Here is a 27024-nt window from a genome sequence, read left to right as displayed (position 1 = left end):
AATTTGGCCATTTCTTTTAAAAGAAACAAGAGAAAAAGGTTTTTAATAACCATTGACCACTATTTTCATCTCCCCCCCTTCTCTCTCTCTCTCTCTCTCTCTCTCTCTCTCTCTCTCTCTCTCTCTAGCTAGCTAGTCACCTCCACAGAGGACTTGAAGGATCGTGCAGTGCTATGCACACCAATCCACAATGTGCAAGGATGCGAAAACAACATCTATTGCTAGAGTACCAAGCAAGGCAACAACAGGTTCAATGTTTACTACACAAGTGCTACATTAGAAGAGGTTGGGTTTGGAGCAAGGTGCAATTGAGAGCCAAGGCAACAATATGCTGAGCAGGGCTAAATAAATATGGGTCAGCCTATGCAGAGGGGTTAAAGCATGGTAGGGTGGTACAAATACTTGTGTCCATGGACACCAGCTATTGAGCTATTCCTCTGATATAGAGTGTCAAAAATTAAAGTACAGTGGCATGTAACTGAAGCAAGAAAATGGGGCCACACAATGTGCACAACTCTCTCTCTCTCTCTCTCTCTCTCTCTCTCTCACACACACACACACACACACACACACACATCAATTTTGATAGAATGTGGTTGGTCAGAACTGATGTTTTCTAAGCATGTTCTTCTTCAATGGGAGAATTTTAGGAAGAAAGGTTGGACGAATTCTCCCTTTGCAGATGGAAACATCAAGGATGTCTTCGAAGAGGTATTAGTTGTGGAGCAAAGTTTTGAGGGCTTGTCATCGACTGGTGGTCATATGTCTCCATTCCCATTCTTGCCAATATCAATGGGTGAAGGTTTCTCTTGTGAACATAAATGAAGGGATTTCCTTGATGAGCATGAAATCTTATCAGTGAGGAAGTATGAATGTAAAGTCGAACAAGAGTATCGAAGAAGACACTCACCCAAATACGAGCGCAAATTGTTGATGTTGAAGATGCAAAACTTCAAGCAAGCAAGAAGAAAACCGCTAATCAAATTGTTCAATACATTCTAAGGAGCTTAAGTGGTCATGACAAAGAGGATCAGATAATTATAATGTAGGCAGTGCTAGGTGACAAGAGTATCGAGGAGTACACAAATAGGACACATGACCATTCTATCAACCTTGCAAACGCTTTGAGATTCTCCCTCCAATTGCTAGAAAGTCCCAGAAGAAATGATGAATAGTTTTTGAAGTGAACCACTGCTCCCTTTTGTGCAACTTTGATGATGTGGCACCTTAAAGGGCCCAAAAATGAGCTCAAATTTTTCCTAATGTCAAGGTGAGAGACCATCCTTGGGTGAAGTAAGCAATCCACCATAGGGGAGGAAGGTGAGCATTAAACTTGTATCGTACCCGTAGTGCAAAAGAAAATGTGGGTACAATGGGTTGCAGTTCATCACGACAAGGGCGGAGCGCATTAACCCTATAATAGAGACAAAAAGAAAGCTCAATTTTGGCACAATGGAAGAAAAATGGGAACCTCCCATCAATTTAGTGATATATTAAATAAGGGGATAATCCCATAGGTAGCAACTATAACCATAAGCTCCAATACGTATAGCATAAGCCAGATTCACCCCTTGAGGGAAATGCAAGGTAAAAATTGTTAGCAAGGAGACCCAAGAACTAGTATGATCCGGGCACCATAAGACCCCCCAGTCCGAGGTATACAATGCAAGGTAAAGCCGCATGGTATCACCCATAAGATAGCCGTCAACTCCATCATGCATAAGCCAGATAGTGTAACCTGAAGTGAGAAAGTGAGTGTGTACAGTAGTAAGGTCACCAAAAGAATTTAGCAGGATAAAGCAATCACAACCAAGTACTAGGACCAAGTGTGTGTGTGTGTGTGTGTGTGTGTGTGTGTGTGTGTGTGTGTGTGTGTGTGTGTGTTTTATACAAGGGGCTTCAAAACCATTCCATGCAGGTATAGAGTGTTTTTGAGTGGCTTGCAAACTAGTCCATGTCAACAAGGAGTGTGTCATACATGAGAATTCTTAGGCAGTATACTATCCACATTGCCTCCAACTATACAATATTATTGGGAAGGTGCATGCATGTAAAATGCTTTTCTAGCACAATGAAATAAATAAGCCATATAGCTAGATGAGTGTATCATACACACATGCACACGCGCACACATACATTTATACATACATATGATTACACATGGACAGTAATGTAAAGCGATATTTAAGCACATGTACGTGTGTGTGTGTGTGTGTGTGTGTGTGTGTGTGTGTGTGTGTGTACGTGCACGCGCACGCGTGTGTGTGTGTGTAGAGAACACGCACATGTATTTGGAAAAGTTGTTGCAATTGATAGTGGTGCTTATCACCATATATGAAAAAAGGGCAAAGGAAACTGCCATTATAATGTCCATTCTTGTAGAGAAGTTTAACCATTGAGTGAAGGCAATTGCAAAAATAAGAACAAAGGAATTTGATACGAACTTGGATGATTGTGCCCTATTCTGATGGCCATAGCCTCAATCAGCCCCAAAGAGTGCATAAGCTTCAACTAGATATCATTCGACTTCTTATTAAGGTCCCGTGAATTTGCAAATCAGTAGAGTGCCATGAATTTGTAAACCTATTTCCGTGCATAAGACCCAAAGTTGGAAGAGGAGCATGAAGAGGTGATGTTGGAGGACCCCCTAATATGAAAGGACAACAATGAAATAGGATTTACTTACTCCGTGGAGACCCTAATTTTGAGCCATTCATCAGGTTTGGACCAATAGAGCCCCGTATCCGGGTAATGAGACATGAGTATACTACATGAAGGCAATGTTTAATTGTGCTCTCTTTATGAGGGGTGCAACATTTTGAACATATGCTTACAAGGATATCAGGCTGGTCATGTTACTAACTTCTTATGTACAAAGGATCCACTCCTCTTTCCAACGAAGCCACCTTGATGTCACTCTACTCGCTCGCATTGCTTCTACGCGGTGAAAGCTTGAGCGGATCAAAGACTGAGCAAGTAGCCCCAATCACTAGTGGGACAAGTACAAACACACACTAGTGACGATAGGAAAAACGAAGCTTCTAATTTCTGCTGGAAAAACTTGAATGCTACTGGGCATGCAGCAACAAGCAGCAGCCAACAATTTTGTTAGGCATAAAGGTGTACTATCAACAATGGAACAGGCGCGATTACGCATGCTACTTTATATCTTGGGATGCACACGCTCATGCACGTACACAATTGTACCTCTGTACCTACCGATTATATGTGCTGCATGAGTATATGTGCATACATGTGTAATCAATAGCAAAGCAAACCAAATTCCCATTCTAAGACATTCCAATGTTTGCTTTGTGGCTTTGAAAACAGCTCTTGAAACACGATTCCTCGGTCGAGGGCGTTACAGGTTAGTCGAGGGCCAAGGTGGATAAGAGGCATCAAATGCAATACGCAAGTACAAAAAAAAAACTTTGTACAGTATTGGACACCCTCTTCATCCATCATAATCAAGATTCAATAAGCCTTGAAGGCTTGGCTCATCAATCTTAATAAAAACGTCTCTAGGACGATGCAATAATAGCAACCTTCAAAATTATTTACAAATAAAAACAACCAGTACGAAAGTATTGGATGACCAATCCATACTGTATAGAATTTAACATCTTGCGTCTTGGACAATAGATATGGAATTTATGGTTGATTACGACTGCTCTAGCTTAGACTCTCATCACCACTCTCAGAGCAATTAATTCACACTCAGTTTCCAATGAGTTAGTCCAAAACACATAACAGCTTATTTTTAGAGTATTGGGAGAAGGGAGAGAAATTAAATCACAAAACTCAATGGAAAGTTCACTGTTCAATCACAAACTACTTGCTACCTGGTCGAATAGTAGCCATTTCACACCCAAAAGCCCCATAAAATCAATTATCAAGATACCTTGGTTTATAGAAATGTTTTGCAGTCGAATCTAATGGTACAACAAGAAAATGAAGAGCTAAAACTATGCAAGCTGGTAAAGGTTTGCGCGAACGCACTCCTGCCAAGTAATTCTAGAGCAAATTTATTAGTGAGAAGATGATAACATGATGTGCACTCTAAACGTTACAAGCACATCCCAGGCCCTTGAAGACTTCTTTGGCGATGAGGGCATATATTTGCTTTGCTGACAATCTATGACTTCATTTCTTTGGCTTCTTAGAAGCAGCTCTGCTAAGCTGATAACTTGAAGGTGCTACAGTCAGTCCTCCACAGAATACTACTGCGGATATGATGAAGCAGATCACGACTTGCTCAAAAGAATACAAGCACAAAGCTTGTAAAGATATATCTATAGTAAATTGGAAATGTATGATTATATATTGGAAATGTATGATTGAAATATTGGACGACTATCAAGCAACATGTTAATTTCTCCTCGACTCAGTATCACATGCCCAAATCTGCAAATGAGTTCATGAGCAAACATCAGTCAAAATGGCAAGAAAGAACATCAGTAGAAATCGCAAGAAAGCTTCTCAAAAGACTGCACAGAGGTGAACTGGAAGCAGTCAAAGAATCATTAAAAGACCAGCTATGCATAGCAACTACAGGACAACTTTATGTCATCAGGCATTGCAGATCGAGACAGAAAACTTTCCTTTAAATCTCTTTTATGTCAAGTGGGTAGCCCCGGATGTCATCAATTCAGCTCAAAATCAATGCAGCCAATAAAACAAGTGGATGACCATGCATTACTAACTGATAAGTAGCACAAACAGATTATTTATGAAATGCCACTATAGAATGCACAAATCAGGGCCCCCCCCCCCCCAACACACACACACACACACACACACACACAAAAACAAAAAAAACAAAACCCAAAAACATATATATATTTCTATATTAAAATAATATCTTCATAAGGTCAGAACACAAAATTATAACAGAGGCCAAACCACTCACCAAAAACACAAAAGCAAGGGACACAAGAAAACGGATAAAGAAAAAACTAAATCGTTCTATTTGTTACTAAACCCAACCAGAAAAACATGTTTATTTTTAAATAACAAAAATGACTATTACAAATTTCACCCCTTCATGCTTGACAAACATAATATTGATAACAACATTGGCATACCTTCAAGCATCGGTCCCAGCTTCCTGTGCTCAAAGCGCTTCCATCAGAGGACAAACCTAGGCAGCTTACAAGCTGTGAGTGCGAGTCTGGGAAGCTTTTAATATTAGAAATTAGCTGCACAGACAAGAAATCTAGAGTAAAGCTCACATTCTTCCATCAGATCGCCACAATTTCAGCATAAGCTCTTGTGGAGGCTCATTTCACCTAGATAAAAAGGTCTCGATGAAAATTCACCAAGACTAACGCACGTACACAAGCCTGAAATGTCGTCGAGAACCTACAAGTCTTACAACATCGACAGTAAAGAGAGGATGCACTCACATCAGCAGTTAATGTATCCCATATGTAGCAGTCTGCATTCGAATACGCAGCAAAAAGTAAGCGACCAGAATGCGAGAATGCAATAGAGTTTGCCCTGACAGTCTGATTAGAATGCTTATATTGTTGTAGCTCATGCCCTGTTCGGGTGTCAAAGATTCTGCAGGTGCTGTCATCAGATCCCGTCCCAAATCGAAGACCGTCCGGAAAAAACTGCACTGTGTTCACATCTGCCTCATGACCCTCATACGTCTGTGCCGCTCTGCCCGGTGCCCGTATGTCCCAAAGCCTTGCTGTCCGGTCACATGAGCCTGATACAAATTGCTGTGTATTTGCTGAGCTGATCGATAAACTGAACAAAAACCAAACAAAATAAATATACCTCTAATTTATAGATACCTGTAAATCATCTTTAGCCCCACAATTTACAAGGATAGTGAAAAATAAAGAAACATCTGTAGATCTAGTTCCCCTTAATAGTTTGGAAGCTTAGTTGCAAAAGTGAGTAAAACCTCACCTCATTACATCAGCAGAATGGCCTGCTGATGTATCCCCTCCAAATGTCATCAATTTCTGGCCGACATCTGTGTCCCATAAAGCACATGTGCGATCCCCTGAGCTCGTGAGAAGCTGGTTGTCTTTGTCTGGTATATACTTGCAGCAAGATACATACCCTTTATGTCCAGTTAGCACTTTGGAATCAGGTAACGCAGAACCCTGTTGAGAACTCAGTGTATAGACCGTGCAGACACTATCAAGTCCCCCACATGCCACCGCATGGCCACTCGGTGAAAATGCACAAGTCATTACCCAAGAGCAAGCTAATTTGATTGCATGCATCTTCTGGCTTGTCAAGGCATTCCAAACAATGAGATGGCCATCTTGTGATGCACTCACAATGCGATCCTTTCCTCGAGCCCAATCTAACGAATAAATCTAAAATCCAAACAGCAGAATGAAACTTAAATTAGTCGTCTATGTTAACTGGTTGTTGAATTTGATATCAGCACAATTTTTTTATATACCAATGCTAATAATTACTCTAGGGAGACAATTTACAGACCAAATACATCAGTCGATTAATTAGCCATAGATCTTGTACCACTACACTTACAAACAATGGAAGTGTCAAGATTAATGCCATTCCTTCAAAAAATATTCACAAGAAAGGACTCCTCTCTAATAAGAAGGCAGTGCATCTATCTCACACATTGAAAGGCTCTAACAAAAGGTTCTCGGACCTATTGGATATCGTTACCATCAAATTCACCCTTTGTTTTGATTGGATGCCTCAAAAAACTTGCCAAATGTGTCTACACCCCTTTTTGTGGCCCCTCATCATCGTTATGGGAAGCGAGGAAACATGAACAAGAATGGAAACGGAAACAGATACAGAAACAATAGTTTTTGGGGAGTTTCTCATCTGCACGCAGTCTCAAAGAGTTGGACCCTCCATCTCTCTATTTTCAAGTTGTTTTTGTCACAAAGTGATGACGTGGCGGACAGCAGAAACCCTAATTTCTGCCAGAAACCCTTCAAAAAACCTGCAAACTCTAATTTCTGCCACAAACCCTAATTTTTGAAAATCCCGGAGGTCCATTTTAAAAAAAAAATGGGGATATTTTTGAGCGACGCAAATCTCAGCTCTTGGCCAGAAAAGCATAATTGCTTTTTATTGCTCTCATTGAGAGAGAGAGAGAGAGAGAGAGAGAGAGAGAGAGAGAGAGAGAATTTGCTTTTGCTTTCAGAAACTCTCAGTGAGAGAGGGAAAAGAGCTTTTGCTTTCAGGGCTTTTGATTTTGAAGCTTTTGGGGCTCTGCTTTTGGGCATCCCTTGTAATCTTTAAATTAGTGGTGAGGGCCTTACTTCTCAGAGCATCTGGACGCAGAGTCTGAGAGTGAAACCCTAACCGCTCTCTTGTACTTTGATCTGATTAATATAAAAAGAAATACCGAAAGGGGCACCAGTCTTTGGGGCCAATATCTCTCGGCACGGAACTCCGCCGGGCCAGTGCAAATCTATTGTGATCTGTGAATTGTTTTGAAGTGGTTATTTGGTGTTGTCGCGGTTGATTCTTGACTTGGAGTGTCCAAGTCTATTACAGTGGTATCAGAGCACGGCCGATTTCTCTTCTACGGGAAATCCGATCCCCAATTTTTTTTCTGCGGCACCTATGGCTTCAGGCAATGATCAGTCGACTCCCTCTGCATCTGGAGATGCGGGCAAGGATCACAACGAAGATTCTGGCACGGAGTATGGCCCGCCTAGGCCTGCTCAGGCGGAGCAGCAAGAGATGGAGCGTCGTCAATTGATTGGCGATGCAACAAAGATGATGCTCAATTTTGCCAAGGACACGAAGATGGCAAAATATATGAACCAGACCTCTTTGGAAGAGGTACAGACGGAGTGGCAAAGAACCACAACACCACTCCCGAAACCCGCTCTCAAGAAACCTTCTGCCTCCAAGAAATATACGGAGAAGGAACTGGAGAACGTGGTTGATGCATGGATTGCTCAGTTTTTCGACGTGCAAAAGACAAAAAGCACGGCAAAAAGCAGAAGAAAGGCACTGACTTCCCAGGATATTTGGGTCGTCGGTCGACATTCGACAAGGCAAAGAAACAGAAGAAGCGTGTCAAGTTTGAAGGCTTACCCAGTTCTTCTTCTTCTTCTCACAGTTCTTCTAGCTCTTCAAACTCGAGCGAAGAAGACAGAAAAAGCAAAAAGCGAAGCAAGAAACAAAGCTTCGGAAAGGGCAAGAAAAAGGCAAAGAAGGCTACATCTCGCCCAGAGACTGACAGTTCTACTAAGGACTTGTCTACAGACAGCTCAGATTCCGATGACGGAAACTTTTATGCGAGCAAGAATAATTTTTTTTACAAAGCTAACCAGTATGACTTTCTCGAAGATAAAAGCAAGAAAGTCCGAGAGTTTAAGGAAGGTGGCCACTCGATCAAGTTTGATTCTTTTTCAGGATACTCGGATGCTTCGAAGGCTTTGTCTTTTATACAGCAGTTTGACATTGCTTTCGCAAGAGGACGCTATTCAGAGCACTCTAAGATTCGAAGAGCTGCCTCTTATTTTAAGGGGAATGCTCGCACTTGGTGGTCCACGCTTCTATTAAGCAAGACTGTGTCAGTTACATGGCTGAAATTCAAGAGGCTTTTTATTTCTTCTTCGTTGACTCAAGAGTTTGAGCGAGATATACGAGCTGCTTGGAACCATCTCCGGATGACCAAGAGCGATACAGTGAATTCTTACTGTGACCAAGACCTCTTGGAAAAGGGTCTTGTCCAACCTAGTACTTCACCGTATTGCTCTCCAATGTTGTTGGTTTTGAAGAAAGACGGATCTTGGAGAATGTGCATCGATTATAGCGCTCTCAACGAAATCACCATCAAGAACAGATTTCCGATTCCTAGGATCGATGATATACTCGACAGCTTATAGGGATCCTCGTGCTTTAGCAGGATTGACTTGAAGAGTGGATATCATCAGATCAAGATAGCGCCAGGAGATGTCTACAAGACAGCTTTTCGGACGACTTTTGGGTTATTTGAGTTTTTGGTGATGCCTTTTGGCTTAACCAATGCTCCTGCGACATTTAACCGGATGATGGACAGAATTTTTCGAGAGTACAGGCTATTTGTTGGCACTTTCTTTGACAACATCATTGTTTTCTCCAAGAATGAGGCAGAATACAGAGATCCTCTACTTCAAGTCTTTCAGGCATTACGAGATCACACGTTGGTGATTAATGCAAAGAAAAGTGAATTTTTCCTACCAAAGATACACTTTTTGGGACACATTGTGTCAGCAGGAGTGCAAATGGACCCGGCCAAGATAGAGACTATCCGTGATTGGCCCAATTTGAGGAATGTCCATGAAGTTAGAAGCTTCTTGGGACTGTTTTCGTACTACAGACGGTTCATACGAAAGTTTACAGAGGTTGCTTCCCCTTTGCATATCTTGACACAGAAAGGAGTCCCTTTCTCGTGGGGATTCACAAAAGTGACTGCCTTTCAGACATTGAAGAGAAATTGACTACGGGACCAGTTTTGACTTTGCCGGACTTGCAAAAGTCATTTGAAGTATATTGTGATGCTTGTGGTCGTAGTCTGGGTGCGGTCTTGATGCAAGAAGGCCATGTCATTGCTTACGAGAGCCGATTGTTTCTCTAGGCCGGGATGACAGCACAGATATATGAGAAAGAGCTTTTGGCAGTGATCCATGCTCTTGCTCAGTGGCAGCACTACCTACTCGGAGCAAATTTTACTGTCTTTACAGACCATCAGAGTTTGCGCTACTTCTTGTCATAGAAGCAGCTTTCGGAAAAGCAGATGCGGTGGGCGAACATCTTGTCACAGTTTCACTTCCAGATTGTCCATGAGCAGGGACAGAAGAATGTGGTGGCAAATGCTTTGTCTCGGAAGCCGTTGGATCTGGCTATTTCCACGATACATCATAGGAGTTTCGAGGATATGGTCGATCAGTATGCCACAGATACAGATTTTGCAGATATTTTCACACGGATAAGGGATGGTGAGACAGTAGCTGGATACTCCCTTCGGGAAGGCTACTTGATGAAAAAGACTATGTTGTGCGTTACACAACTGTTGAGGGAAAAGGTTATGACTAAATGCCACTGTCCACCTTTTACGAGTCACCGCGGCATTGCTACCACCATGAAGGGGGTAGAGAGATACTTCTTTGGGCCGAGACTCAAAAAAAAAAGGATGTGGAAGAGTTTGTGCACAGTTGCTTAGTATGCCAAAAGATCAATTTTGACAGGCATAAGGCACAGGGATTGTTAAAGCCTTTACCCATACCCACCCGCCCCTGGAAAAGTATTGAAATGGATTTCATTTTTGATCTCCCGAGAACACAGAATGATCACGATGATTTTCCGATTACATGGCACGTCTGAGACGATTGTCTTCGATAGAGACCCCAGATTTATGAGTTTGTTTTGGAAGGCAATTTGGGAGAACATTGGCACGCGGTTGCAGTTCTCGTCATCGTTCCACTTGCAGATTTGAGATTGCCAATTCAGTGATTTTAGATTTATTGAAGTCTTGTATCTCGGATCAGAAGACTCAATGGGAAACGAACTTACCTTTGGTAGAATTTGCCTACAATAACACGATACACTCTTCGACGGGGAAGGCGCCATGTGAGATTGTTGAAAGTGCTACGAAGGTTCCATCCTTTCTGAGCACGAAAGATAAGATCTTTGAAGCGGATGAATACACGCGAGATCTGGATACGGCTTTTGCCAAGGTTCGCGAGACTTTGAAGAAGTCTCAAGAACGACAGAAAAAGGCAGCGGATCGCCATCGTCGCGACATGAAACTGAAGGAGGATGATTGGGCGCTCTTACTTTTGAGAAGGCACGCCTAAGAAAGAAAAAGGGAAAGGAGAGGCTTTTTCCAAAGCTTAGTAGGCGATACTACAGACCTTTCCAGATTACTGAAAAGATAAATGATGTCTCCTTTTGATTGAAACTGCCAGATATTTGGAGGATTCACAATGCATTGCATGTGAGTCTCGAAACCTATTAAGGGTGATGTGCCTGATGATGGGGAGCCTGATGAGCAACCCGAAGTGGAAGAAAACGAGGAGATCCTTGTTCTTGAATAGATTTGGCACATAAGAATACGAAGACTAAAGGTAAAGTCCGAAGGTGGTTCTTGGTTAAGTTCAAGAACTTTCCTGCATTTGATGTGAAGTGGATGATGGAGGAGGACCTAGCAGATACTCCTCGGATTGTGAAACTTTACCTCGATGTTTTGGTTTAGCATAGTCTACTCCAAATGGAACCCACAATTCAGCTTGGCCGGAGATCTAGTGCAGTGGGATGCACAAGAGGGGAGTCACTCCGCTCCCTTGTCAACAGATGCCTCGATTTTGATACTAAAGTCATTGATGTCTCTTTGAGTTTCAGGGATACTGAGAGCTGACAGTATTCTGCTAGATGACTTTATGAAATGGAATTCCTGATTATGATACTGATTTGTTCTTGACTTCTTGTGAGTGCAAGAACTGATAGACAAAATGACTGCAGCAATTTGTTCTACTTGATCTCGAATAGACATGGTTGCAATAGGGTTAGTCAATCGGACATCGATGAGGTCCCGATTGGACCTAGATGTGATTGCTAGCTACATTGCCGATAAATCATGGTCTAAGATCCGAATGAATGTTGAATGTCATGTGATGTCCTCTGATGTCTGGTGATGTCTTGTGATGTGACTGTCGATTTGGTACATGTGCTAGATGTGTGTCCCTAGTACGTAGGTACTAACAGTCAGTGTCTGCTAAGACGGTTTATGGCTTTTGTTGGTTTTGCAGGCGTAATTGCGGTCGATTACAATGCTTTCGAGAGGGGAGTATGTCACAAAGTGATGACATGGCGCACAGCAAAAACCCTAATTTCTGCCAAAAACCCTTAAAAAAACCTGCAAACCCTAATTTCTGCCACAAACCCTAATTTTCGAAAATCGCAGAGGTCCATTAAAAAAAAAATGGGGATATTTTTGAGCGACGCAAATCTCAGCTTTTGGCCAGAAAAGCATAATTGCTTTTCATTGCTCTCATTGAGAGAGAGAGAGAGAGAGAGAGAGAGAGAGAGAGAGAGAGAGAGAGAGAGAGAGAGAGAGAGAGAGAATTTGCTTTTGCTTTCAAAAACTCTCTGTGAGAGAGGGAAAAGAGCTTTTGCTTTCAGGGCTTTTGATTTTGAAGCTTTTGGGGCTCTGCTTTTGGGCATCCCTTGTAATCTTTAAATTAGTGGTGAGGGCCTCACTTCTCAGAGCATGTGGACGCAGAGTCTGAGAGTGAAACCCTAACCGCTCTCTTGTACTTTGATCTGATTAATATAAAAAGAAATACCGAAAGGGGTGCCAGTCTTTGGGGCCAATATCTCTCGGCACGGAACTCCGCCGGGCCAGTGCAAATCTATTGTGATCTGTGAATTGTTTTGAAGTGGTTATTTGGTGCTGTCGCGGTTGATTCTTGACTTGGAGTGTCCAAGTCTGTTACAGTTTTGAAGTACTAAAAGTGTTACCAAGTGTGTAGATTATGGTTATCTCTGTGTTTCCGTCCAATAACTCGCCGGAAGTGATTACAATTGGCCCCAGCGACTAGGGCCCCTTTTGGTATTTCTTTATTATAGCTTTGCAAAGGTGAGAGAGAGAGAGAGAGAGAGAGAGCACGGCGGAGTTTCGAGCCAAGACACGTTGGCCCCAAAGATTGGCACCCCTTTCCGCATTTCTTTATTATTGATCTGCAAAAGTATAACTCTCGTTAGATCCAGATCTTCCAGCTTTGCGTACAGATGCTCTTGAGAAATGACCCTCTACGCACTTATAAATAGTACAAGGGATGCCAAAAGCAAAGTCCCAAAAACTATTGTCCTAAAAGCATCTTATCCCAAAAGCATCTGTTCCTAAAAGCTAACACTAAACACTACTAGAATCAACCAACGTAAAAAGCAGAAATCCGTACAATCTGTCGCATCATCAACAACAGCGCGAAACGCGGAAATCTATACAGGAGGTGTCGCATGTCACTTCACCGCAAATCGCGGAAATAGCCATAGAGCTTGCCACATCATCATGTTGCATGCGATATGTACTCTTTGTGTGTGTGCGTGTGTGTGTGTGTCCTTTTATAATTTAGACACCTTCACAAAAACCCGTAAGTTGGTATTTCTTCTCAGTCTTCTTCATGCCACGTCATAATTTTGTGACACCGACTGTCCAGAAGGTTTTGGACGGAATCAAGAAGCCGCAAGGAACAAATGTCGATGGGCATAAAGAAAATCCTGTCGGTGGTAACAACCCACAAGGAGAAAACGCGGAACGAGGTGCCAAAGCGCACAAGGGATCTCCAGAGCGGAACAAACAACCTTCCAAGAGCAAGGGCTAGGAAAAAGAATTTTCTCTATTGAATGAAACCAAGGCATAGTTACCAGAACGAAAACTGAAACGGCTAACGACTGTTAGATTTACACCACTCTACTACTTCACACAGGTCTAGGGCACTTCCTTGTATGGCTAGTGTCTCCAAGCTGGCCACCCATAGTCTAGGTTGTACCTTGTCCGACCGCCCGAGTGTGGGGCCGGCCACCCACTTGAGTTGGGCGCCCACCTTGGGCACTCCTATATATGGAGTCAGTTTCACAAACTGGTGATGTGGCAGAGCCACCAGACATACACACGCGTGCTGACGTGGCAGTACGGATTTCCAAGTGTGGTGCTGACAATGCTGACGTGGCAATACGACGGCTGACGTGGCAGACAGTACAACATTTTGGGATTTGTGCTGACAAGTGATGACGTGGCAGCCTGTACGGATTTCCGCAAATAGCACTGATGCTTTTTCTGCCAGCTTTTGGGACCAATAGCTTTTGGAGATTATTGCTTTTGATTTTGAAAGCTTTGGGGGCTCTGCTTTTAGCATCCCTTGTAATGTTTACAAGTGGCCTTAAGGGCTCACTTTGCAGAGCATCTAGACGCAGAGTCTGAGAGCAAGCACCCACGGCCTCAGTTGTACTTTTCTCAAAAATTAATATAAAAATAAAATACCGAAAGGGGCGCCAGTCTTTGGGGCCAATATCTTTTGGCACGGAACTACGGTGGGCCGTGTCGACTTTCTTGTAAACTATGAAGAAATTTGAAGTGAATCTCTGTTGTGTCTTGACTTGGGGTGTCCAAGTTTGTTATGGTGGTATCAAAGCACGGCCTATTTATCTTCTACCGAGAAATTTGATCCCTTATTTCGCGACACTTATGGATTCTGAAAAGAATCAGTCGACTTCTTCTGCATCCGCCGAGGCAAGAGGAGACCAAGCAGAAGATTTAAACGAATTAACAAAAGAAGAGTACGGGCCACCTAGGCCTACTCAGTAGGAACTTCAAGAGATGCAGCATCAACAGCAAGTTGACGAGTGCACAAAGCTGATGATTCAATTTGCGAACGACCCTCAGTTTGCAAAATTTTTGTCTCAGCAATCCATCGTTGAAGTGCGCACTTAGTGGCAAAAAGCCATTGAACCACCAATCAAACCGGCACTCAAGAAACCTTCTTCTTCGAGGATGTTTACAGAACAAGAATTGCAAGAGGTGGTTCAGACTCAGCTCAATCAGCTTTTGGACACGAAGAGTTAATCCAAAAAGCATTTGAAAAAGCGCAAGAAGGGGACTAAGTTCTAACTACCCTAGTTGGGCCGTCAATCTTCTTTTGCATCTGCAAGAAAGCAGAAGAAGCGTGTACGCTTTGATGGACTACCCAGCTCTTCTTCTTCCTCTTCTTCTGACACCTCTTCTAGCTCTTCTTCTTCCTCTTCTTCTGACACCTCTTCTAGCTCTTCTCACTCGAGCGAGGAGAGAGACTCGAGAAGGATGTGATACTTCTTTTGGCTGAGACTCGAGAAGGATGTGGATGAGTTTGTGCACAGTTGCTTGGTATGCCAAAAGGTCAAGTTTGACAAGCATAAAGCACAAGGATTGTTACAGCCTTTGCCCATACCCACCCGCCCCTGCCCATACCCACCCGCCCCTGGGAAAGTATTGCAATGGATTTCATTTTTGATTTCCCGAGAACACAGAGTGGTCACGATGGTATCTGGACTATTATTCACAGATTTAGCAAGCAAGCTCAATTCATTCGAGTGAAGAAAACAGTCAAGCCGGATCACTTAACGAGACTGTTTGTGGCCCAGATTTTCAGATTACATGGCATGCCCGAGATGGTTGTCTTCGAGAGCGACCCTTGATTCTATTGGAAGGCTATCTGGGAGAACATTGGCACGCGGTTGCAGTTCTCATCGTCTTTCCACCCAGCTCTTCTTCTTCCTCTTCTTCTGACAGCTCTTCTAGCTCTTCTCACTCGAGCGAGGAGACAGAAAGGGTAAAAAGCGAAGCAAAAAGCAAAGCTTCGGAAAGGGCAAGAAATAGGCAAAGAAACTCAGATTCCGCCCAGTTTCTGATAGCTCTATGGAGGAGTCATCCTCTGACAGTTCGGACTCCGATGACCATATGTTTTATGCAAAGAAGAAGCACTCTTATAGAGCCAGCCAATATGACTTCCTCCAAGACAAGCAAGAAAACAAAAAATTTAAACAAGGTGGACAGTCCATAAAATTTGAATCCTTTTCTGGATTCCGAGATGCTCCGAGGGCTTTGGCCTTCATCCAGTAGTTTGACATAGCCTTCTCTAGAGGTTATTACTCAGAGCACTCCAAGATTAGGAGGGCTGCATCTTTTCTCAAAGGAAATGCTCGAACATGGTGGTCCACTCTTCTTCTGAGGAAAGAAGCTCTAGTCAAGTGGTTGAAATTTAAAAGGCTCTTTATTTCTTCTTGGCTGACCCGGGAGTACGAACGGGATGTAAGAACCGCTTGAAACCATCTTCGGATGACCAAGGGAGATTCTTTGGACGCTTATAGCGAGAGGTTTTGGGACTTTTTCTACCAACCTCTTAGTTTGAGAAGGTCACTTTTAAGGAACAAATTGAGCAGTTTTGCTACGGACTCCCTACGGAGATTCGAGACAACTGCCTTGAACACCAAGAATTAATGGGTCATGTGAAACAGGGGTTCTCGATACATTCGGGGAATTTGACTTGCCCCACTAATGCACCAGACAGACCTCCAGCAATGAAAGTAGAAAGAAAAAGAGTTTCCAAGAAAAGAAGGATACACGACCCCGACTGACTCCTCGAGAGAGGGCTAAGCAAAGTGCTCCATAAAGGCAAAGTAAGGACAAACTGAAGACGAGACAGAGAGTTCTAGAGCAACAAAGGAACATGGCAGAAAAGGCAAGATGAAAGCAGGACTGGTACCAAATTGCATGGGTACTGACCCAAGCCTGATAGATGAAAGTATAGGACTTTGTCGAGCTTGGGGCAAAGCGAAAGATCAAGAAACCCTTCTTTTCTTCGATGGAGGAGCCAATGCCAACTTCATTTCACCTGAATTGGCGGCGCGGCTCGAGATTACACCCGGCAGGATGGGACCACCAGTAGAGGCAGTTCTAGCGGCACCCGGACGGGACATAGCCATTACGTCTGTCATTGGCAAACTTCGTTTGCATTGTCAGGGGTATTTAGGGCATGAAGACTTTTACATCATGCCTTTGGAAGGGTGCAACGTCCTCCTAGGGCTTCCCCTTTGCATATCTTGACACAAAAAGGAGTCCCTTTCTCGTGGGGACCCACAGAGGTGACTGCCTTTCAAACATTGAAAGAGAAATTGACTACACGACCAGTTTTGACTTTGCCAGCCTTGCAGAAGTCATTTGAAGTATATTGTGATGCTTGTGATTGTAGTCTGGGTACGGTCTTACTACAAGAAGGCCATGTCATTGCCTACGAAAGCTTCAAGGCCGAAATTGATAGCCCAGATTTATGAGAAAGAGCTTTTGGCGGTTATCCATGCTCTTACTCAGTGGCGACATTACCTACTCAGAGCGGATTTTATTGTCTTCACAGACCATCTTGTCACAGTTTCACTTCCAGATTGTCCATGTGCAGGGATAGAAGAATTTGGTGGCGGATGCTTTGTCCTAGAAGCCGTTGGTTCTCGCTATTTCCGTTATACATCATAGCAGCTTCGAGGATATGGTCGATCAGTATGCCACACATACAGATTTTGCAAATATTTTCACTCGGATCCGGAATGGCGAGATAGTAGCGGGGTATTCCATTCGGGATGGCTACTTGATGAGGACATGTTGTGCGTTACACAGCCGTTGAGGAAAAAGGTTATGACCAAATGCCACTGCCCACCTTTTACGGGTCATCGCGGCATTGCTACCACCTTGAGAGGGGTAGAGAGATACTTCTTTTGGCTAAGACTCAAGAAGGATGTGGACGAGTTTGTGCACATTTGCTTGGTATGCCAAAAGGTCAAGTTTGACAAGCATAAAGCACAAGGATTGTTACAGCCTTTGCCCATACCCACCCGCCCCTGGTAAAGTATTGCAATGGATTTCAATTTTGATCTCCCGAGAACACAGAGTGGTCACGATGGTATCTGGACTATTATTCACAGATTTAGCAAGCAAGCTCATTTCATTCCAATGAAGAAAACAGTCGAGCCGGATCACTTAACGAGACTGTTTGTGGCCCAGATTTTCAGATTACATGGCATGCCCGAGACGATTGTCTCCGGCAAGGACCCTTGATTCACGAGTTTGTTTTGGAAGGCTATTTGGGAGAACATTGGTACGCGGTTGCAGTTCTCATCGTCTTTCCACCCAACTCTTCTTCTTCCTCTTCTTCTGGCAACTCTTCTAGCTCTTCTCACTCGAGCGAGGAGACAGAAAGGGTAAAAAGCGAAGCAAAAAGCAAAGCTTTGGAAAGGGCAAGAAATAGGCAAAGAAACTCAGATTCCGCCCAGTTTCTGATAGCTCTATGGAGGAGTCATCCTCTGACAATTCGGACTCCGATGACCATATGTTTTATGCAAAGAAGCACTACTTCTATAGAGCCAACCAATATGACTTCCTCCGAGATGAGCAAGAAAACAAAAAATTTAAACAAGGTGGACAGTCCATAAAATTTGAATCCTTTTCTGGATTCCGAGATGCTCCGAGGGCTTTGGTCTTCATCCAACAGTTTGACATAGCCTTCTCTAGAGGTTGTTACTCAGAGCACTCCAAGATTAGGATCCTAGGGCTGCATCTTTTCTCAAAGGAAATGCTCGAACATGGTGGTCCACTCTTCTTCTGAGGAAAGAAGCTCTAGTCAAGTGGTTGAAATTTAAAAGGCTCTTTATTTCTTCTTGGCTGCCCCGGAAGTACGAACGGGATGTAAGAACCGCTTGGAACCATCTTTGGATGACCAAGGGAGATTCTTTGGACGCTTATTGCGAGAGGTTTTGGGACTTTTTCTACCAACCTCTTCGTTTGAGAAGGTCACTTTTTAAGGAACAGATTGAGCGGTCTTGCTACGGACTCCCTGCGGAGATCCGAGAGTACTATCTTGAACACCAAGAATTAATGGGTCATGCGAAACAGGTTTCTCGATACATTTGGGGAATTTGGCGTACCCCACTGATGCACCAGACAGAACTCCAGCAACGAAAGAAGAAAGAAAAAGCGTTTCCAAGAAAAGAAGGATACACGACCGCGACTGACTCCTCGAGAAAGGGCTAACTATCTCAAAGAGGAGAAGTGTTTTGATTGCGCGGAACAAGGGCACATATCCGCAAAGTGCCCCAAAAAAGCACAGCAAGGACAGACTGAAGACAGGCCAGAGAGTTCTAGACAGGCCAGACAGGCCAGAAGTGTTTTGATTGCGCGGAACAAGGGCACATATCCGCAAAGTGCCCCAAAAAAGCACAGCAAGGACAGACTGAAAACAGGCCAGAGAGTTCTAGAGCAACAGAGGAACATGGCAGAAAAGGCAAGATGAAAGCAGGACTGGTACCAGATTCCATGGGTACTGACCCAAGCCTGATAGATGGAAGTACAGAACTTTGCCGAGCTTGGGACAAAATGAAAGATCAAGAAGCTCTTATTTTCTTCGATGGAGGAGCCAATGCCAACTTCATTTCACCTGAATTAGCGGCGCGGCTCGAGATTACACCCGACAGGATGGGACCACCAGTAGAGGCAGTTCTAGCGGCGCCCGGACGGGACATAGCCATTACGCCTGTCATTGGCAAACTTTGTTTGCATTGTCAGGGGTATTTAGGGCACGAGGACTTTTACATCATGCCTTTGGAAGGGTGTGACGTTTTCCTAGGGCTTCCCCTTTGCATATCTTGACACAGATCAAAAGGGTGTGACGTCCTCCTAGGGCTTCCCCTTTGCATATCTTGACACAAAAAGGAGTCCCTTTCTCGTGGGGACCCATAGAGGTGACTGCCTTTCAGACATTGAAAGAGAAATTGACTACAGGACCAGTTTTGACTTTGCCGAACTTGCAGAAGTCATTTGAAGTATATTGTGATGCTTGTGGTCGTAGTCTGGATACGGTCTTATTGCAAGAACGCCATGTCATTGCCTACGAAAGCTTCAAAGCCGAAATTGACAGCACAGATTTATGAGAAAGAGCTTTTGGCGGTTATCCATGCTCTTACTCAGTGGCGACATTACCTACTCAGAGCGGATTTTACTGTCTTCACAGACCATCAAAGTTTACACAACTTCTTGTCACAAAAGCAGCTATCAGAAAATCAGATGCGATGGGCGAACATCTTGTCACAGTTTCACTTCCAGACTGTCCATGTGCAGGGACAGAAGAATTTGGTAGCGGATGCTTTGTCTCGGAAGCCACTGGTTCTGGATATTTCCGCTATACATCATAGGAGCTTCGAGGATATGGTCGATCAGTATGCCACAGATACAGATTTTGCAAATATTTTCACTCAGATACAGAATGGGGAGATAGTAGCGGGGTATTCCATTCGGGATGGCTACTTGATGAGGAAAACCATGCTGTGCGTTACACAGCCGTTGAGGGAAAAGGTTATGACCGAATGCCACTGCCCACCTTTTACGGGTCATCGCGGCATTGCTACCACCTTGAAAGGGGTAGAGAGATACTTCTTTTGGCTGAGACTCAAGAAGGATGTGGACGAGTTTGTGCGCAGTTGCTTGGTATGCCAGTTTGACAGGCATAAAGCACAAGGATTGTTACAGCCTTTGCCCATACCCACCCGCCCCTGGTAAAGTATTGCAATGGATTTCATTTTTGATCTCCCGAGAACACAGAGTGGTCACGATGGTATCTTGACTGTTATTGACAGATTTAGCAAGCAAGCTCATTTCATTCCAGTGAAGAAAACAGTCAAGCCGGATCACTTAACGAGACTGTTTGTGGCCCAGATTTTCATATTACATGGCATGCTCGAGACGATTGTCTCCACAGGGACCCTTGATTCACGAGTTTGTTTGGGAAGACTATTTGGGAGAACATTGGCACGCGGTTGCAGTTCTCATCGTCTTTCCACCCGCAATGTTAGGTGCAACGGAATGAATGTTTTATTTTTCTCAAGATTAGTGATCTTTATTGCTCAAGGTTCCTTTTAGTTCTTAGGGAAAGAGAGAGCTTTCCGTCTTATGGAGAGTGCTATGATCACGGACAAAGTGAGTGGATATTGTGCGTGCAAGTGAATGAGACTGAGAGAAGGAGAGAGCAGAGATACGACACCCGAGAGGTTGTAAAACCCTCCTCCGAAGGCCCCACTCTCGTCGGCGAGAGTGGTCTATTCTTTGATTGCACAAAGGTGTACAATGCGTATGCCGGACTATGCAACTTGGTCTATGCCGATGACGACGACAGTGACGACGACGACAATGACGATGACGACGGCTGAAATCTGAGATCTTCTAATCGCTGAATTTCGGGACTGTTTTGGTGGCTGAAAATGACTGTTTTGGCTGCATTTTTATGGCTGAAAAATGAGGTTTCTTAGGGCTGAAAACCGATGGTCTTTACGGGCTGAATCTGCTACACTTTAGGTGAATAAAGCCGGTCTTCATTTGCTGCTGAAATCCAAAAACGCCAGGGGCTGAAATTGGTCCTTCTGTCGCCGGGGTTCTGCAAATGCAAAAACACTAGGCTGATCTGCTGCATCGTGATGACGCCGGGGCTGATCTGCTGTGCACAAATCGCCAAGGCTGGTCTGATGCAAAAACGCTAGGTCTTCTGTGGAGAAAACGCCAGAGTAGTCGCGGGGGTTGGTCTTGCTGAGAAGTTGCCTGTTGAGCAAGGTGCTCCTGCTGCCTCTTCTGCCAGAAAGTGTGAACTTTGGTTTGCTTATATATTAACTTAGCAAAATTGCCCTACCTACTTTTGTTGGAAAGTCGCTTAAAAATAATAAGTGAAAATAACCAATAAATGGAAAAATAGGCTAAATGCACTGGAAAATTCCCCTAACTGATGCTAATGGATTCTGATGGGAATTCTAATGGTCATGCTGTGTGCAACCGGAGGATATGCATCTATGCTAAGTAACTGGGCATGCACGGTCTACGAAGACTCACAAAAGTGCCAGATCACTGCTAATCTAGACTTGACTGAACTGATTGAACCCTGCTGTGGTGTAGCTTGTCCACGGACACATAGGGTTGGGATGTCACGTGACATCCCCTCCTTTTCAAAGTGAGGTACTGGTACAGAACTGTATGGCGTCGTGGGAGACCGCCAATAACATCCGGAATCCTGGAAGGGACTCTTCGCCGGCCCACTCTGATGTGTGGGTCGTGCGGTACTTGAACTTCATAAAGGTCTGCAACGCTTGCTTCTTTGGGCCACGCCGAAAGCGACACAGTCTTTTGTGGCTCCTTCAATGCTTCAACTTTGTCTAGAGTCCTGCTTCTTTCGTCTTCAAGAATCTCCATGGCTGAAAAATCCTGAAACCATCTCCAACACAAAGCCATGAACATACCCATTCCATGTAAAGTGAAGGAAAAAAATCTTGTCTTTGCTAAAGACTGTGTATGCAATGTAGATGAACATAGAGACGGAGTGACAACCCGTTCATCAAACACATGAACATAGAGACGGAGTGACAATGAGATCGAATCTTTTCTGTTTGATCAAAATCAATCAACTGTGGCAAATCACAATGGAAATGCCCATGCTGGGTGCTCATACTATCATGTGCTCTTTCGGAAACTGTCATGCCAAGGAAGAGACATGGAATGTGACTTCCTGACATACAAACTTTTCAGCTTTTCATGCACAATCCGCATATATTCGTGCTCATTTATGAGAGAAACGTGCTCAACATACAATATGTCATGCCTAGAAAAAGGGATCACATAACGATGCTGACTAAAATACAGGAAACCTTCACGAATGAAACACTCGAACAATGCGTGCGTATCAATCATGCGAACACATAATACTTCCTGTGATGGTTCTTTGGACCAAGGCTCGAGAGCCCAGATCGGTTCTTCTTGAATGATCGAATCGTCCTGTGGGGGTTCTTTGAACCTCGACTCGAAAGCCAAGATCGGATCTTCGCGATCTACCGAATCTACAACGAGGTTAGCTTCGCTAGGAAAAGCATCCACTAACACATCATCCTGGTGAACAATCACATCTTCTTCATGCAACTCATCATGCTTGTGAGAAATCACATCTTGATCATGCAAATCAGCATGCTTGTCATTCATATCATCATGCAAATCATTGTCAATCAAATCATCATCATGCTTCACACAATCATGCAAATCCTGTGTATCATGCTTTGGAGAAGAAGAGACTGAGAGAGTCTTCTTTTCTCGAATTTGTTGCATCTGTGCTTGGATTCAAGAAAAGAGTCGCAACATCTCTTGCATTCTTGCTTTGGTCTCGCGATCAAATCTTGCTTGACTTTCTCTTTCTTCCAAGTCGAACTGACGCTCTATGGCTGCCATTTCTTCTTCGTAGGCCTTTCTGTCTGCTTCTCTTGCTTGGTCCAACTCCTCCATAAGAGTTAGTGCAATCTTTGTCATACATGGAAAAGGGGGAGGGTCGGAAAAACCTCCTCGTGGGGAAAATTCTTCTTCGCCTCTCTCATGCTCATCACCTCCAAGCGAAGTATCCATTCCGCTTCGAGTGATGATCATTTTGCAATCGTGGTTCTTGTGGGTTCTTGTGTTCTTAAGTCCACGAGGGACTTGGTTTCTTGTGGGTCTTGGGTTCTTAAGTTCACGAGGAACTTGGGTTCTTGGGGGTCTTGGTTCTTGAGGCTCTTGAGGTTTTCTTTCGCTTGCAAATCGCGTTGGAGAAGGATCTTCTCTTCACCGGAGTTCTACTCCTTTCTGCGGGCGCACCCCTTGGCGGCCTTGCGCTCACACCAAGGTTGCTTTTTCCCACCTCACGTCGATTGGCCGGCCGCTAAGTGCACGGTCCGCTCTCAATGAGTGAAAAGAGACTTCAGGGGAGGCTAGACAAGCCCTTCTTTCTTGGGATTCCTGTCACTCTTCAACAAAACACGATTAGGGATCGCCACGACCAAGTAAACTTGGGTTCGTGCGATTGCAACAAGCAAAAAAATTCTTGTGGTTCTTTCCTTGAGTAATGCAGAACACTTCCAAAGCTCTGATACCAATGTTAAGTGCAGCGGAATGAATGTTGTATTTTCTCAAGATTAGTGATCTTTATTGCTCAAGGTTCCTTTTAGTTCTTAGGGAAAGAGAGAGCTTTCCATCTTATGGAGAGTGCTATGATCACGGACAAAGTGAGTGGATATTGTGCGTGCAAGTGAATGAGACTGAGAGAAGGAGAGAGCAGAGATACGACACCCGAGAGGTTGTAAAACCCTCCTCCAAAGGCCCCACTCTCGTCGGCGAGAGTGGTCTATTCTTTGATTGCACAAAGGTGTACAATGCGTATGCAATGGACTATGCAACTTGGTCTATGCCAATGACGACGACGGTAACGACGACGATGATGACGATGACAACGGCTGAAATCTGAGATCTTCTAATCGCTGAATTTCGGGACTGGTTCGGTGGCTGAAAATGACTGTTTTGGCTGCGTTTTTATGGCTGAAAAATGAGGTTTCTTAGGGCTGAAAACTGATGGTCTTTACGGGCTGAATCTGCTACACTTTAGGTGAATAAAGCCGGTCTTCATTTGCTGCTGAAATCCAAAAACGCCAGGGGCTGAAATTGGTCCTTCTGTCGCCGGGGTAGCCCACTTGGGGTTGTGCCAGGGATTCACCATCCTTCTCATACCCTCTGCACTCCTCCGGACCCTTCTGGGAGCATACGAGCACGCTGAAAATCGTTGGACAGCAGCGTTTTCATCACCTCGCAGTTGCATTTATGGGTAGACAGTAGCCTCTTGGCTCGTGTTTTTCACAGAGGATGAAGTTACCTCCTGCAAGGACACCATCCAATGGTGGTCCGTGGGGTCTCTCTGTGACTGCTGCAGCACACGGTATCTTCGACATCAGCTTGATCATCTACGGGCATACGATCCTTGGGAGATCCATTCATTCCAGCCCTTCTTCGGCGGTTGCGCACTCTAGAGGGGGTGGTGACTTGTGGTTTGCTATGGACACACCTATGCACTCATAAGAGGAGTTCACACGAGATATGGCCATGCTCATGGAATATGGGATTCCGACATTCCTAGGGAAGACACCACCATCTTGGGTGGACAGACACTTACCACGTGACCTCGACACATCAGATCACTTGCTTACACAGGAGCATCTATATGGACTTACGAAGAGGATCTTGGATCTCTTCTTGAACAAGTTCATTGCTTTGATCCACAAATTAGAGTGGGACTTCAGTGCTTTGGACTCTCTTGGAGAGTTTACCCGCGAGATGCGTGAGATCAAGCATCCCGCCACTACATCCGGAGTCACCCGGAGCTTGGCTTGGATGGTAGTGCAGTTGCTCTTCTGCACTCCTGATCATTTGGATTGCTACCTTCAGAGTTGCTTACACTCACCCTCGGTAACCTTACAACAGACTTGTCCCCCGACCAAGGCAGTAGGCCACTCCCAGCTCATTCACATTGAGAGCCACACCGAGGTGCGGTTTGGTGGTGTTGTTGGCACGGATTCTGTTTTGGTTTGACACCGGAGGATTGGAGGTAGTATATACAGGCAAGACGACGCAGACAGATTGGTCTGGCCTTTCCTCTTCTCAGAGATTACTCAGAACACAAGATCAGGATGTGATTGCTAAGTAAGGCATGATGATTCCCAATTCATGTCTAATATCTCAATGGGGATGATGATCTGAAGGCAATTCATGTCTATTGAGTTGGTTCACAGTTTACTATTTACTTTCTATTTTGCACGTGTAAAGGAGGGTGATTACTCCTAAGGGGGTATGTCACAAAGTGATGACGTGGTATGACCGATTGCGCCCCACGACCGAAACAAGAAGAGCTCACCTGCAACCCCCGCAATTCACAATGTGAAAATGCCGCGAGAGAGCGACATGAAAGGCAAGCTGCTGCCGTGGCATTGCTTTTCCGGCTAAAGGTATTGAAAACATTGACTTTTGAGGACGCCAAAGCTTTTGGGCGCCTGCTTTTAATAGCAGTTGCTTTCGGGCCTGCGTGCCTATAAAAGAATGCCTAAAATGTTACTCATTGGCAGATCAGTGTATCGTTACGTAGAGCAGAGTGACTCCCCCAGCAATTGTACTCGATGACTGTACCATCTGCCCTAGGGGCCAATGCATCTAGGAGGGAAAGTCCACCACTTCGTGTCTCATCTCGCCGCCTTGCCAGTGGCTTGCCGGTTATAGGCCTCACTTTTGTTTCAAGAACGCACACACTAAATGTTATAACATTCTTGGCAATCTTCAATTCTTGCAGTTTATAGGCAACAAACTTACTTTGCCTGTATGTCCTTGCAAGGTCCTGCAGCAAGTGAAGTCTTGCGAACGCAATTGGATGGTGCTATATCCATTCTCCCGAGCATATGTAGCAACTGCCAATAGCAAAAAGAGAAACTTTATTAGAAACTCTTTGAAGCGTACAAATCTGACCAGCAGGCCTTAAAAGTTTCAAGTAACGCTGATACCCTTGACTAACATGTTGCAGCTCAAAAAGCGCATTAGCTGTCATTCCTTACCCCTCTTCATAAAAATAAGCAATTGTTCCCTATTCACTTGCAGGTCATATTCCTCTCGTTTCCTGGCTTAGTGACAGGGGATGGTCATTTTCAGATAGAAGCTCGTCGCAAAGACAACATCTTCCCTAATGCATGTCACTATAAAGTAATAGGAAATGGCCTTTCCCAACTTTTTCCTGTTGCAATTGTCAACTGTGTTTACTACTTACTATCAAACTACAATAACGTGGATATTTGTGCTGCCCTTTCCAGACCTTTTGAAAGACGCATGAAATAGCTTTCTTTCACCCCAACTCACAACATCAAGCCATCATCAAAATTAGGCATGCACGTTTCTCCTTTTGAACTTGCTATCCATGTTCTGTTACATGAATACAGGCAGCTGTTGGGTGTCTTTGATTTTGGTCTAGCTCCTTCCACAGAAGATGTTCTTGATGCAACGATTGTTAGTTCAATTAGATGGTCTCCAAAATACAAGATTTTGATATACATGTGTGATAGAGGCAAATAGATCTAGCTAAACTCTACAAGTAAGGAAGAGGAAGGAAGGTAGCCACTGACCATTAGTGTCTACAAGCTCCATGCGCTTCTGCTGCACTCTCTCTCTCCTAATTTTGACTTCCTGAGTTGCCTGCTTGAGCTTTTCTATAAGCTCTGCCATGGACATCTTTGTATTTGTGTGCGCGTCAACACTCAATCCCGTGTAGTTGTCTGGGTCCCCACTTGTTTACTATGTCCCTTACGTACTTGGATCGAAAGCCCAGACTCTAGAACCCACCGAGCGTTGCATTTTAGCATTACGCTAATCCTTCTGCATCCTCTAAATGCTGAGTATCCATCTCCGCAAACAAAACCTGCCGTCACAAAAGCATTTGCCCATTTCGAGTATGTTGCAGAAACTGCATCTCCTCCTTCAAATGTGCACAATCTCCTTGCACCTTCAAGGCCCCTGATCTGATAGTCCTGTCCTGGTTGAGCCGACTCTCTCTCTCAGAGTCAAAAACCTTCAACGCCTGCTTCTAAGTACTCTCTTTCAAGTTCGCACTGTACCAAAGTGACAATGGTGAACTAGGCCTA

At 44.2% G+C, this 27024-nt stretch overlaps 1 protein-coding gene across 1 annotated transcript; it reads right to left on the bottom strand.

The window, feature by feature from the left end:
• Positions 1-3860: 3860 nt before the first annotated feature.
• Positions 3861-26973, bottom strand: LOC147455816 (guanine nucleotide-binding protein subunit beta-like). The gene is made up of 6 exons (XM_086514458.1): positions 26509-26973; positions 25709-25803; positions 5920-6338; positions 5406-5754; positions 5085-5198; positions 3861-4404 (listed from the first exon to the last, which is right to left on the bottom strand). The coding sequence occupies exons 1-6, from the start codon at positions 26612-26614 to the stop codon at positions 4369-4371; spliced, it is 1119 nt and encodes a 372-aa protein (XP_086370584.1). The 5' UTR covers positions 26615-26973; the 3' UTR covers positions 3861-4368.
• Positions 26974-27024: the final 51 nt, after the last annotated feature.

This window comes from Adiantum capillus-veneris, chromosome 6 (assembly GCF_014529385.1).
Source record: "Adiantum capillus-veneris isolate H3 chromosome 6, ASM1452938v2, whole genome shotgun sequence".
Taxonomy (NCBI): Eukaryota; Viridiplantae; Streptophyta; class Polypodiopsida; order Polypodiales; family Pteridaceae; genus Adiantum; species Adiantum capillus-veneris.
The sequence above is the reverse complement of the archived record's forward strand: the minus strand, read 5'-3'. Positions and strand labels throughout refer to the sequence as shown.

What these genes read in the sequence shown, in the direction of transcription:
- LOC147455816 (XM_086514458.1), bottom strand. Translation starts at nt 26,614, where the DNA reads ATGTCCATGGCAGAGCTTATAGAAAAGCTCAAGCAGGCAACTCAGGAA. An exon ending in GGAGCTTGTAGACACTAATG is followed by an intron (nt 25,804 to 26,508) that starts GTCAGTGGCTAC and finishes TGCTATTGGCAG; the next exon opens with TTGCTACATATGCTCGGGAG. An exon ending in CATTCTGCTGATGTAATGAG is followed by an intron (nt 5,755 to 5,919) that starts GTGAGGTTTTAC and finishes GTTTTTGTTCAG; the next exon opens with TTTATCGATCAGCTCAGCAA.